Here is a 12,603-nt window from a genome sequence, read left to right on the forward strand (position 1 = left end):
GAAGACCCCTAACGAGATGGATTGGCCAGGTGGCATCATTGATGGACTCAAGTGTGGCAGCGGTAGTGAGGTTGGCCCAGGATCGGACATTGTTTAGTTCTGCTGTGCATGGGGTCGCTATGAGTCGGTCTGACTCGATGGCACCTGACAACAATAACACAACCAGAAGTCAAATGGGAATAAAATACTCACATAAAAGGAAAATGAGGACGAAACCATTTTGTAGAAGGCCCTGAATACTAGGTGGTGGTTGTTGTTAAGTACTTTTGAGTTGGTTCTAGTCATAGGGTTTCTGAGGCGTGGCTGGTTGGTTTGGACCACCAATCTTTTTTTTTAGCAGTCCAGTGCTTATTCTACAGTGCCATAACTGGACTCTGAATACAAGGTTGTTCTTGTTGCTAAGTGCTGCTGAGTTGGTTCTGACCCATAGTGACTCTGTATAGGGTTTCCGAGAAGGAAATTACATGTCAGATAGAAGGTTTCTGTCATTTGCCATCAAGTCAATGTTTTCAATAGCTGAGTTTTCCAAAGTAGACCGCCAGACCTTTCTTCTGAGGTATCATGGGTGGACTTGAACTGGCAACCTTTCAGTTAGTAGCTTAGCAAAATCAGATATTATGTCACTGCTTTCTAAAAGCATTGAGTTAGGTCTCAACCAGCATTGAGTTAGGTTTTACTAGCTCAATTTTTATGTTGTTGTTGTCAGGTGCCATGGAGTGGATTCCAACCCATAGCAACCCTGTATAGGGTTTCCGAGGAGCAGCTGGTGAGCTTGAACCTCCGACCTTGCAGTTCAAATGGCCTTGCAGTCTGGTGCATTAATCCATGGTACCAATTTTTATGTAGTAGCATACAAAGCTGTCTGACAGGTTTAGGATTCAGCCCACATCTTTCCTATAATGAAATCCTAATCTCTCTTTTCTCTAAATCCTATTATCTCACACAAGGAGTTTAAATATCCAAGTGGGAGGTTGGGGGAGGTCAATGAAATTCTTCTGTAATCATCTAAGTAATTGTTTTGGGAGATTAATATACCACTATATATAATACAATTATGTGTTTAATTTTTTTGTAAGCTAAGGACAGGAACTGGAATATATTTTTATGTATGTTGTTCTTGTTAAGCAGCAATTGAGTCAGTTCCAACTCATAGTGACTCTGAGGTCTCTGATGAGCAGGTGCTAGATTTGAGCCACTGACCCATGTTCATAATCCAGTTTTTATCCTACAGTACCACACTTCTTGTTGCTAAGTGCTTTCAAGTCAGTTCCGACCCTTAGCGATCCTATATAGTGTCCGAGGAGAAGCAGGTGAGTTTGAACCGCTGATCTTGCAGTTCAAACCAACCTTGTGCTCAATGCTTATCTTACAGTGCCATACCAGCACTCCTTAATAAGTTGGCAATAGACTTCTGCTAGAAATTTTTCACAAAAATGATTCTATTTCAAGTTTAATCAGATAAAAAAATGTCTTCCTTCATCCAATTCTCCTCATGCCTAAAATTGATATCACTTACAGAATAATTGGTGAAATTGTGAAAAACTTCCGTGAAGATGTAAACTGTACTCCATAGTCAAGTTGTTCCCAGTGAGTTAGGAGTCTTGCTTTACCCTGGTCAGGAGTTTCAAAAGGTGTTCCTTTTACTGCATGCAAAAATACATACATGCCCTGGAAAACAAGTACACAATCAATAGCAAATACAAAATTAGTCTTTGTCAATGCACATTAATTAAGATAGTTGCAGGATTTTTGTGACAGAGTATGTGATTTAACAGGCCAAGTTTAAAGATATCATATTACAGGGAGAGGCTGTGGCCTTCAATAGTATAATGTATAATAGTATTATTTGGTGGCAAGTAGTCAAATATTAGAGTCCTCCTGTACTGCTGTAGGTTAATATGCTAGACTTCAAAGTCAGTATGAACCACAAAGTCTGCAGTTCAAGCTCACCAGCTGCTCCTCAGAAATGCTATACAGAGTTACGATGAGTCGGAATCAAATCAATGGAATTTAACAACAAGAAGTCAAATAGCATAATGTGCAAAGACCTGGAGTTAGAATACCAAAAGGGAAGAACATGTTTAGCATTTCTTAAGCTGAAAGAACTGAAAAAAAAATTCAAACCTCAACTTGAAATATTGAAGGATTCTATGGGCAACTTGGAGTCCTGGTGTGGTGCTGTGGGTTAATGCACTAGACTGCAAAGTCGGTTTGAATCGCAAGGTTGGCAGTTCAAGCTAACCAGCCGCTCCTCAGAAACCCAATGCAGGATCACTATGGGTTGGAAGTGATTTGACGGCACTTAATAACAATAAAAATGGGCAAAATATTGAATGATGAAGAAAGCATCAAAACATGATGAAAGGAATACACAGAGTCACGATACCAAAAAGAAGGTAGATTTTCAACCATCTCAAGAGATAGCATATGATCAAATGACTGAAGTTATCAAAGACTTCATTTTGCTCGGATCAACCATCAACACTCATGGAAGTAGCAGTGAAGAAATTAAACAATGTACTGCATTAGGCAAGTCTGCTGTGCAAGACCTTTTTAAAGTGTTCAAGAGCAAAGATGTCAGTTTGAGGACTCTGGTGCACCTGAACCAAGCCATGGTATTTCCAATAACCTCATATACATGTGAAAGGTTGATAGTGAATAAGGAAGACTGAAGAAGAATTGACACATTTCAGTTCTGGTGTTGGAGGAGAATATTAAAATACCATGAACTGCAGGAAGAACAAATAAATCTGTGTTGGAAGAAGTACAGCCAGAATGCTCCTTAGAAGCTCAAATGGCCAGACTTTGTCTTTCATACTTTTGACACATTGTCAGGAGGGACCAGTCCCTGGAGAAGGACATCATGCTTGGTAAAGTGGTAGTGGTGGTGGTTATGTGCCATGGAGTTGGTACTGACTCATAGCAACCCTGCATAGGGTTTCCGAGGCTGTAAATCTTTACAGAAGCAGAAAACCTCATCTCAGAAAGCCTCAGCTGTTACTGGGGAACAGCTGGTAATTTTGCATTGCTAACCTTGAGGTTAGTATAGTAGCCCAATTCATAACCACTATGCTACCAGAGCTCCTTTGGTAAAGAGGATCAGCAAAAAAGAGGTAGATCTCAAACAAGATGGATTGGTGCAGTGAGAGCTGCGATAGGCTCATGAGCAGCAGCGTTTGTGAGGTTGGTGCATAAGATCGCTGAGTTGGTACCAACTCATTGGCACCTAACAACAAGTAAGAGGTCAACAGTAATCTGTTGTTAATGCTCTTTTTAAAGATAAACAAAAAACACTAAGGTACTTTATATCATTTAACTTTTCTAACACCTTCCTACTCATGACACTGCTTTTTATCTAATGTGTAAGGAAGTTTTCTTCAGAGTTGCACATTAGTAAATCTGATGACACTTGTAATATGGTAAAAATACAAATTGTTCAAAAAAATATAAAATCCACAAAACACCCACACTTGCAGATAATACCCACTTGACCTGGCTTCAATGACTAGATGATCAGAGCTCAACTAGAAGAAGAAAGAAGAGGAAAAAAAAGAGTAATCTGATACAATTTGATGAACTTGACCTACACCTATGGATGCAGTAACTCAAATAAGGGAACAAATCTTTATAGCAAGGATCATTCCCACCCCCTCCATACACTGAGTAGACAGGGATGGGCAATTTGGACATTGGCTACCCAAAATGGGGGGCTACAAAGGCAAGATGTAACTGGCTTATGGGCTTTCAAGAGGGAACCTAGATCCAGAGGGCTTGGTTGTTGTTGTTAAGTGCTGTTGAGTCCATTCTAACCCATAGCGACCCGGTATAGGGTTTCTGAGGCTGTAAATATTTACGGGAGCAGAACACCTCATCTTTCTCCTGCAGAACAGCTGGTAGTTTCGAACTGCTGGCCTTAAGGTTCGCAGCCCAATTCGTAACCACTACGCTACCAGCGCTCCTTAGAGGGCTTGGAGGAAGGTAGACTCACCACTGAGTAGTATCCAAGCTGTCTAGGTGGGGCTGATGAAAGGAAATGCAGATAGGTCTCTTGTGATACAACAGTGAATAATTGTTATCAGGACTGATTGTGAGGGTTGGAAATATAAAGGTAGACGTTTTGTAGCAAGGAGGGGAGTGATTAACTTTGCTGTCTAGGAGCGGAGGTCCCTAGGAACATCAAGGGAGAAGAGCGGAGAGTGGAACCCACCCAGAGAAACAGTGATGCCTGAGATGGAGGCAGAGACAATGATGTGGAGAGATGGAGCAGCTGGGGACTTTAGACCCAGAGAGGGAGAGGGGCTGTGTGCTGATCGCCAGGGTTGGGTGGGGAGGGGTAGGCTTGCAGAGATACCTTTTGGTTGGTTGATAATGCATGGAGGGTATTGTAACCATGGCAATGAAACAATATACGATAGGATGAATGTAAAACTAATGTCCTCCCATGTAAACTAACACATAATTCACAATAAAACATTAAAAAAATATATTTATATAAAATCTCTGTAATAGGAAGAAATGGTTTGGAAAATATTTAATATTACAACTGCCTTTGCTTTAGTTGTTCTCTCCCAAAGCAACAGTGATTATTAGTAGGTAGAATGTTCAACTCAGTTCACTTCTAAAATCACCATTCTTCCTCAATAATGTTTCTTCTGAACTGAGTTTTAAAACATAAACAAACTAGTCATATGACAAGTTTAAACACCTTATTTTATGGTTAATTAGGAAAAAAACCCCACAATCTGTTCCCTTTGAGGTTATGATGAGATTAATTTTGCTTTGTTTTGGGATCACTGATTGAAGCACTGGTAGCAGAATAAAGTTGAAATTTTATCATGACACAGTTTTTCCCTTCAAGAGGCCATGATAGGTTTTCCATCTCTTATTTTAGTAACTTTCTGAAAAAAGAATAAAAAGTTAGTGAATTTGATGTTTTATATCATTAAGTTAGGGGAGCCTTTACTCTCAAAGCTCAGTCTACTACTTATTTCATGAAGCAATTCAAAGGTTGTTTTGCTACAATAACATTTATGGTATGGAGGAATGGACTAATTTCATTGGGACTTAACAAACATTTAGTAAGTGGCTTACATGGGCAGGACACAGGACATGTATGCACATATGAAGTTGAACCAGGCATGGCTCTAGCTTTAAGAATGTTCAATCTTCCAACAACAACAAAAAGACATCATATAAAACTATACTCTAGGGTAGAAACTGTTATCAAATGTACAATCAGAATTCTCAGTACATGCAGAGGAACGAGGCTGCTCTTTTTATTGGGTAAAAGTCAATGCCACCTTAACAACCATCTCATTCTTAAAGGTTTAGTTCCAATGACAACTCCTTAGTTAACCTTTCTTGTTAGTAATAATTTCCTGCCTATGTGCTTGCATTAAATTTTGTAAATATTTTATTATAGTGTAATATATCTTGTTTTCATGTTTGTTTCCTTATTAGCCTGAATATCCAAGGATTAAGGGCTGATACACAGCAAGTACTAGACATGATGGTAGATGACATTAAGCCAATGAGAGCTTTTTCTGTAAGAACTATGAAACCATTTTCACATAAACTTTAAGAAAGACAATAAAACAGAAATTGTATGCTTTCAAATTCTCAGGAGTATATGACCCAAGAAATGTTAAGAACCGTTACTCTCGACCATGTATATGTTAGACTCTGTCCAAGAATAATCCTCTCACTACTTCCTTCAAATCACACGCACTTAGCAACATTTCTAATATTCAAGTACTTCATTTTATGTATTCTTATCAAGTATAAAAATCAACCGTATTTTTTATACTTTAATGTTTAATAGCTTTTATTTTAAAATGTTAGTGATGGTTTATGGTCACATCAAAAAAGAGGAAAAAAAAGTACTGTAGCTCATCGTTACCAGTACCAGCTGGTATCGAGTTAATTCTGACTCATGACAAACACATGTATGCCAGAGCAGAACTGTGCTCCACAGGGTTTCAGTGGCTGATTTTCTAGATGTAGATCATTAGGTTTTTCTTCTGAGGGATTGTTGGATAGACTTGAGCTGCCAACCTTTGGGTTAGCAATGAGTGCATAACTGTCTGAAATACCCAGGACTCAGCTCCTGGTTAACCTTTAATAAATATTTACTGACTCAAAATGAAGAGAATTCTTTCACCTTAAAAGTTGTCCTAAGAATTTTGTTAAGAATTCCCTCTTAATAGCCCTGGTGTGATACTGTAGGATAAGAGCTGTGTTGCTAACCAAAAGGTTGACAGTTCAAGCCTACCAGCCACTCTCAGAAACCCTATACCAGGTCACTATGAGTCAGAACTGACTCGATGGCATACAACAACAACACAGCACTGAATTAAAAAAAAGAAAAAAAATTACTGTAGGTTTCTATTGTACAGTTTAAACCAGGAGTGAAAACTGGGTTTATTCCCCCATAATTAAAAGTGCTCAATATGTATTTCATGTTTTAATTGCGGATAAGCACTAGACTGGTAACCAACTGCAAGGTCGGTGGCTCAAATCCACCAGCCGCTCTTAGAAACCCTATCCAGAGCTGCTATGAGTCGGAACCAATTTGATAGCACACAACAACAATCTTTAAAATTAACTTTAATCTTGAATCATGTAATTGCTACAGCTATAGCTAGTTAGTTAAGCTCTTCTATTGTAGTAAACTAATAAGTTAGCTTACCCACTTGGTGTCAATTACCTATTCTTTTGGCCACATACTGTGACTCAATCCTGGTCAACAAACTTGAAACATGAGGAGTGGTCAGGCTTCTAAAATGCCACACATGCCAATGCAAAAGGGGAAAGTGGGTGACAGTAATTTATTCTTCAGATATTTCAATAGGTATTTAGAGATAAAAAAATTAGAAAATAAATGAGATAAACTGTTAATTATAAAACTATGATAACCATATGATAAAAAGATGCAGCCTGAGTAGCTTCCTGGAAGAGGCACTAGCTGAGTAGAGTTTTGCTGGGCAAGCTGAAGTTAGTCAGACAGAATAGAAAAGAGAAAGAAATATTAAAATAGTGGAAGAAACCTAAGCCAAAACAAAAAGGTGAAAGGAGGCTGATATTCACTACTATTAAGGCTTATTATGTGTTTGGAGAGGGCAGAGATAAGACTGAGTTCCTTTTTGGGTCTTCAGTGTTAGTAATATTTTTGTATGCCAAACAAGATACTTGAGATTTTACCACTAATGCGATGGGAAGTCACTGAAGGACTCATAGCATGATTTCAACAGCCCCAGGTTCTTAAAATATCCTTCTATCAAGTTGGAACAGGGGAGGGTAGAGTACCAAGGAGACCATTTGATCTTCTGGGTAATCAACCTGAGAAGAAAATGATGGCATGAATTACAGCAATACCTGTGTGATCAAGCTGAGGGACGGTAAAGCAGTAGAACAGACAAGGTTTTGATTAAATAAATATAGAATTTAAAGGAGAGGAGAGAAATCCTTAGAGTGGTCATATGCCCTACTTTGTCTGGGATAGTACTGATTTACAACTATTCTACTAGTGTTATTATTAATAATAGTGCTCCTTTTTCTCTCAGAAGTCTTAATTTAGATGACATATTATACTGTTACTTTACCTTCAATATTTAGCTAGCTGGCTTGGCAAACTGGGCAGACAGTGGTGCCTTTAGATAAGACTATAAACAGAGGAACAGACTGGTTTAGGATATAAGGTAACCTGGCATTATAGATAAAGGCATCACCATTCTAAAGCTAGAAATTGAAAAAAACGGAATCCAGAGCATGCAAAGAGAGGAAGAAAAGAACCTTGTGAACAGCAACATTTCACAGAAGAAATGATAAGAGCCTGCAAGTGGAAGTAGAGGAAAAAAAAAAAAAATCAGAAATCTCTAGAAGAAAGTGGTACCATGGAAGTCAACAGGAAAAAATCAATTAGTAGGACATGATTAGTAGCAAATATTTCAGAAAACTTCCTATTTGAAACAAATACTATTTAATCTTTTACTACATAGAAAAGATTAAATGGATGTTCATTTATCATTTCCATCATCACAACAACATTATCCTCTCCCGGTGAACTTCAAATACTCCCCCAAGACATAAAATAAGTAACATTATTTTCTTTTACTTCTATTTTTATTATATTTTCTTATCTTGATTAAGTTCTTCAATCTTTGGATATCTTTAAAGACTTCAACTAACATTCTCAATGAACTAAATTTAATCTCACCCCTTTCATTCTACTTTAATAAGCTACTAAAGATAAGAAAAGGCATGATCAGGTATTTAAAAACAGTAACAACCACAAAAAACAAACAAACAAACAAAAACCCACAAGCAATTTCCAGGCTGCAAAATGTGGTCAGTAGGGTCAATCCCAGGTCTGATATTTTGCATTGTTTCTACACAATACAAGAGAATTATATTCAACATGAAAAAGCCTAAGTACAATAAGATCTAGGTCATGATTAGGCTCTACTTTTTTATACTGAAACAGGAAACTATACTTATACAATTAAGAAGGACTTAACAAGGCTTTTCACTAGACTCCAGTAAACCAGAAAACTTAACTCTTCTGAAGCATTCTGGTTAACCAATATAGTATCGTGTAATTTTTGCTAAAATGACCTAGAATTTCTGGAAATGGGAGAGAAAAATGCCTTACTCAGAAAAATGGTCCAGTGTTGAATGCTGTTGTCGTTAAGTGTTGTTGAGTCGATGCTAACCCACAGCAACCCTGTATAGGGTTTCTGAGGAGCAGCTGGTGAGCTTGAACCACCGACCTTGCAGTTCAAATAGCTTTGCAGCCTGGCACATTAATCCACAAGGCCACACCAGGACTCCAATATTGAATAGTGATAGAAAAAATAAAATTCTACCCCAGATTGGGAGTAAAATTAAGTTAAATACACTAAAACCCATTGAATTGTGTACTTTAAATGGGTGAATTTATGATATGTGAATTATACTTCAGTAGTGGTTATAAGTCGGGCTGCTAATCTCACGCTTAGCAGTTCGAAACTACCAGCTGTTCCACGGGGGAAAGATGAGGTTTTCTGCTCCCATAAAGATTTATAACCTCAAAAACCCTGTACAGGGTCGCTATGAGTTGGAACCGACTCCACAGCACATAACAACATGGTTTCTTAAAACAAACAACTAAAACATGTATTTATTTTCATCATAACAAAATGTGAAAACTTTTATGTGTTTAGTATGAGGTGAAATTCTTACCAGATTATGTATAATATTTGTTAAGGTCCAAGCAACAGGAACACTGAAGACGGGAATACTGAGTAAGACAATGTGAAGCAAGCCAACTCCCAATGCATATGTCAGCCACATACCACGGCTGTTCATTACACGGGTATTTGGATTCACTTCACTGTGGGCAACTCCAACATTCATGTTTGCTCTGTAGGGAAATCAATGAAATGAATCAACATTAATATAACTAGAAACTTAGATACCTATACTTTGACTTGAAAAACTGTTACTACGTATATTTCTTCCTTAGTTATTCTGAACTATAATACACATCCCCCTCTAAAATATGCTTAAGAAGCTTTGGTAGCGTAGTGGTTACAAATTGGGCTGAGACCCGCAAGGCCAACAGTTCGAAACTACCAGCTAGCTGTTCTGCGGCAGAAAGATGAGGCTTTTTGCTCCTGTAAAGATTTACAGCCTTGGAAACCCTGTACAGGGTCGCTATTGAGTCAGAACTGACTCCCCGGCACATAACAACAACAGACACTTGACATCTGACTTCGATGAGAAGACAAATAAGACTTACTTTACAGTCTTCTTTGAAAAAAATAATTTAAATCCATTTTTGTAAACTCCTCTGAAGTCTTTGCAGGTTGGTTTTACTAAATTAAATAATGGGCAGGGAAAACTCCATTTGTAAGAAAGAGAAAAACATTTTCTTATATCATCATAGCAAAATGAAGAGCCAGGAGCTAATTTTACCATCAACATAATGTTAAGTGCCCAGTCAATTCGGACTCCCCAATAAGATTTCTGAGTTGCTGCTGGTGAGCTTGAACCACAGACTTTAAGGTTCAAACCAATTTTGCAGTCCAGGACATTAAACCACAGTGCCACACCAGGACTTCATCAACATAATAAACGAATAGAAAAAGCAAAATTGATTCAGTTAGATCCATGAGGAGTCAGAGTTCAAATACCCAACTCCAAACACACTCATTGAGTTGATTGACACATAGTGACCCTATATAAGATTTCTGAGGCTGCCAGTCTTTTTATGGGAAGAGACGGCCTCATCTTTCTTAATCAGAGCTGCTGGCTTTAACACCCAACTTGTGAGTAGCAGTGTAGTCCTTTTTAAACACTGAACTTCCAAAGAGGAGTATGCTGTTAACATAATGGGATAGATGTTTTACAAGGTCAAGAAATAATATTGCGTTTTCAGTTTTGCGATTCAATTAGGTATTTGAAGCTATTTTTCTTCTGTATTCCCCTATAACTTTAGTTTTTTCTTTCAGTTTTTACTTCTCCTTTTAAGTTCAAGATGAACACCAAAGGAAAAACTACCATCTCCCAGTTATTTCAACGCTGATGGTTGGGTCTCAAATTTACACATTACGTTGTTTGTTTTTTAATAGTCTAAACATCCATCACCTATTTACTAGATACCCCGGTGTAAAGCTGTAGGATAAGCACTGGACTGATTGTTAATCACCTCAAGATCGGCAGTTCCAACCCCACAGGCTGCTCTCGGGGTCTCTATGGATCAGAACCGACTGGATGTCACAGAACAACATTGTTATCACACATTTTTTAGTGTTATAATTCGAGTATGCCACCACTCAAGACCATTTTTCCACTTTCTACAGGATGAGTTATATACTCAAAGGTCTAAATTTTACATCTCCGCCTGAAGACAAAGCTGGTGTGGTACTGATCCTCCTCCTCTTGCTGACTCGAGAAGGCACACTTGAGGACCGGCAAACAACGACTGTATAGACAGTACACAGCGTTTCCCTAGGTGGCCAGCAGCAGTCCCCTCTGGGGAATCCTCTGCCTACCAGACAGACCAGTAACCTCCCTGGCAGTCGGAGTTCCAGGTTAGTAGAAGCTCAGCAAAAACGCTGTTGCTACGCCACAGCGCCTCCCCGACCCTTCTTCCAGAGCTGCACATCCCATTCGGTCTTGGCAGAACGACCGGGACTTGAAGGGCGAGCTCAGAGGGCCAGTTGGCTGGCACGGTCACAAACTGTCCAGACAAGGGGCCGCCAACGCAGCTCAGTCTTCCCCCCTTACGTCGACCATGGCCCGCCACACGCTCCCTACCCGACGAAGGCAAAAGCACAGTCCCTGCGACAGTACGTGCCCACTTACCCGCAGCCTCACAGCCCGCAGCAGGCACAGAGCAGGACGAGCCCAGCGGCGCGTCGTCTCAGTACAGGTCTAATGCTACTGGTCAGTGCAATTTGCGGAAGTCCTCCCGAACTGAACGCGATGCTGGGATTGGCTGCAGCCAGCGCCAATCCCGCGTCTCGTGCCCGCCCCGCTGCGCCAGCGCGCGCCCCGGGCTTGTTAGTGTTGCGGATGGGAGGCAGGCCTGTCGCCACCCGTGGATGGTAATGGTCCAACTCGCATGAGCGTGAAGGTAGTGTTGTGTGGTTAACGGGCGTTCTTACATTCTCGTAGACAACAGGGCCCCCCTTCCTTTAACATCCTGGTGGAGCTCGAGCGCCTCGGGCCGCAGTGGGCGCCTTCCGACAGGCGGGAAGCAGATCAGCGGGGTTAGCGGGAGCGCACGTGTGCCCTCTTTTAGTTGGTCTGGTTTGGTCTTTCCTGACTAAATTGTGTGGTAGGCCTTGACTGCATCCCACTCTCCAGATTGTTTGGGTTTCAAGACTTGAAATCTCTATTTTCCAGGAAGACATGTTAACTCAAGACAACCATAAATTATGAATGTGGCTCTTTATTTTGTTTTTAAAAATATTGTAGATTATAGCAACATACAAGTGGCCCAAGTAAACTGCTTGCAGTTAACCACGACTTTCGCTGTTTTTACTCTGGATGTATTTATAAACTAAAGTCAGGTATCTGCGTTACATCTTGAAGATACATTGTGTGCCTTGCAGTGTATTCATCGACCCTACAGGACGGAGTAGAACTTAACCTATGTTGTTGTTGTTAAGTGCTTTTGGGTCGATTCCTACTCATTGTTGTTGTTAAGTGCGTTGAGTCAGTTCCGACCCAGACAGACCCTGTATAGGGTTTCCAAGGAGCGACTGGTGAGCTTGAACCGCTGACCTTGCAATTCAAACGTCTTTGTAGTCTGAAGCATTAACCCACAACGCCACACCAGGACTCCTTCCCTACTCATAGCGACCCTGTATATGGTTGGAAATTCTGGTGTGGTGCTGTAGATTAAGCACTGGAACAAAAGTTTTGAATCTCAAAGTTGGTATTTCAGAGTCACCAGCCACTCCTTGGAAACTCTAACAAGGTACTTAACAACAACAAGTTGTTGTTGTTGTTATGTGCCGTGGAGTCGGTTCCGACCCATAGCGACCCTATACAGGGTTTCCGAGGCTGTAAATCTTTGCGGGAGCAGAACTCCTCATCTTTCTCCCGCGGAGCGGC

The 12,603-nt window shown here is 40.0% G+C and overlaps 1 protein-coding gene across 1 annotated transcript in view; it reads right to left on the reverse strand.

Annotated features, from left to right (window-relative positions):
- ORMDL1 (ORM1-like 1 (S. cerevisiae)) overlaps positions 1–9,394 on the reverse strand; it is a 21,238-nt gene extending 11,844 nt beyond the window's left edge. The window contains exons 1-2 of the mRNA XM_006864042.1: positions 9,220–9,394; positions 1,517–1,668 (exon numbers count right to left, since the gene is read on the reverse strand). Of these exons, the coding sequence (XP_006864104.1) occupies positions 1,517–1,668; positions 9,220–9,393 (326 nt within the window). The 5' untranslated portion in view covers position 9,394. The remainder of the gene's footprint in view (positions 1–1,516; positions 1,669–9,219) is intronic.
- Between the last annotated feature and the right edge of the window lie 3,209 nt (positions 9,395–12,603).

Source organism: Chrysochloris asiatica, unplaced genomic scaffold (assembly GCF_000296735.1).
Source record: "Chrysochloris asiatica unplaced genomic scaffold, ChrAsi1.0 scaffold00059, whole genome shotgun sequence".
NCBI classification, from domain to species: domain Eukaryota; kingdom Metazoa; phylum Chordata; class Mammalia; order Afrosoricida; family Chrysochloridae; genus Chrysochloris; species Chrysochloris asiatica.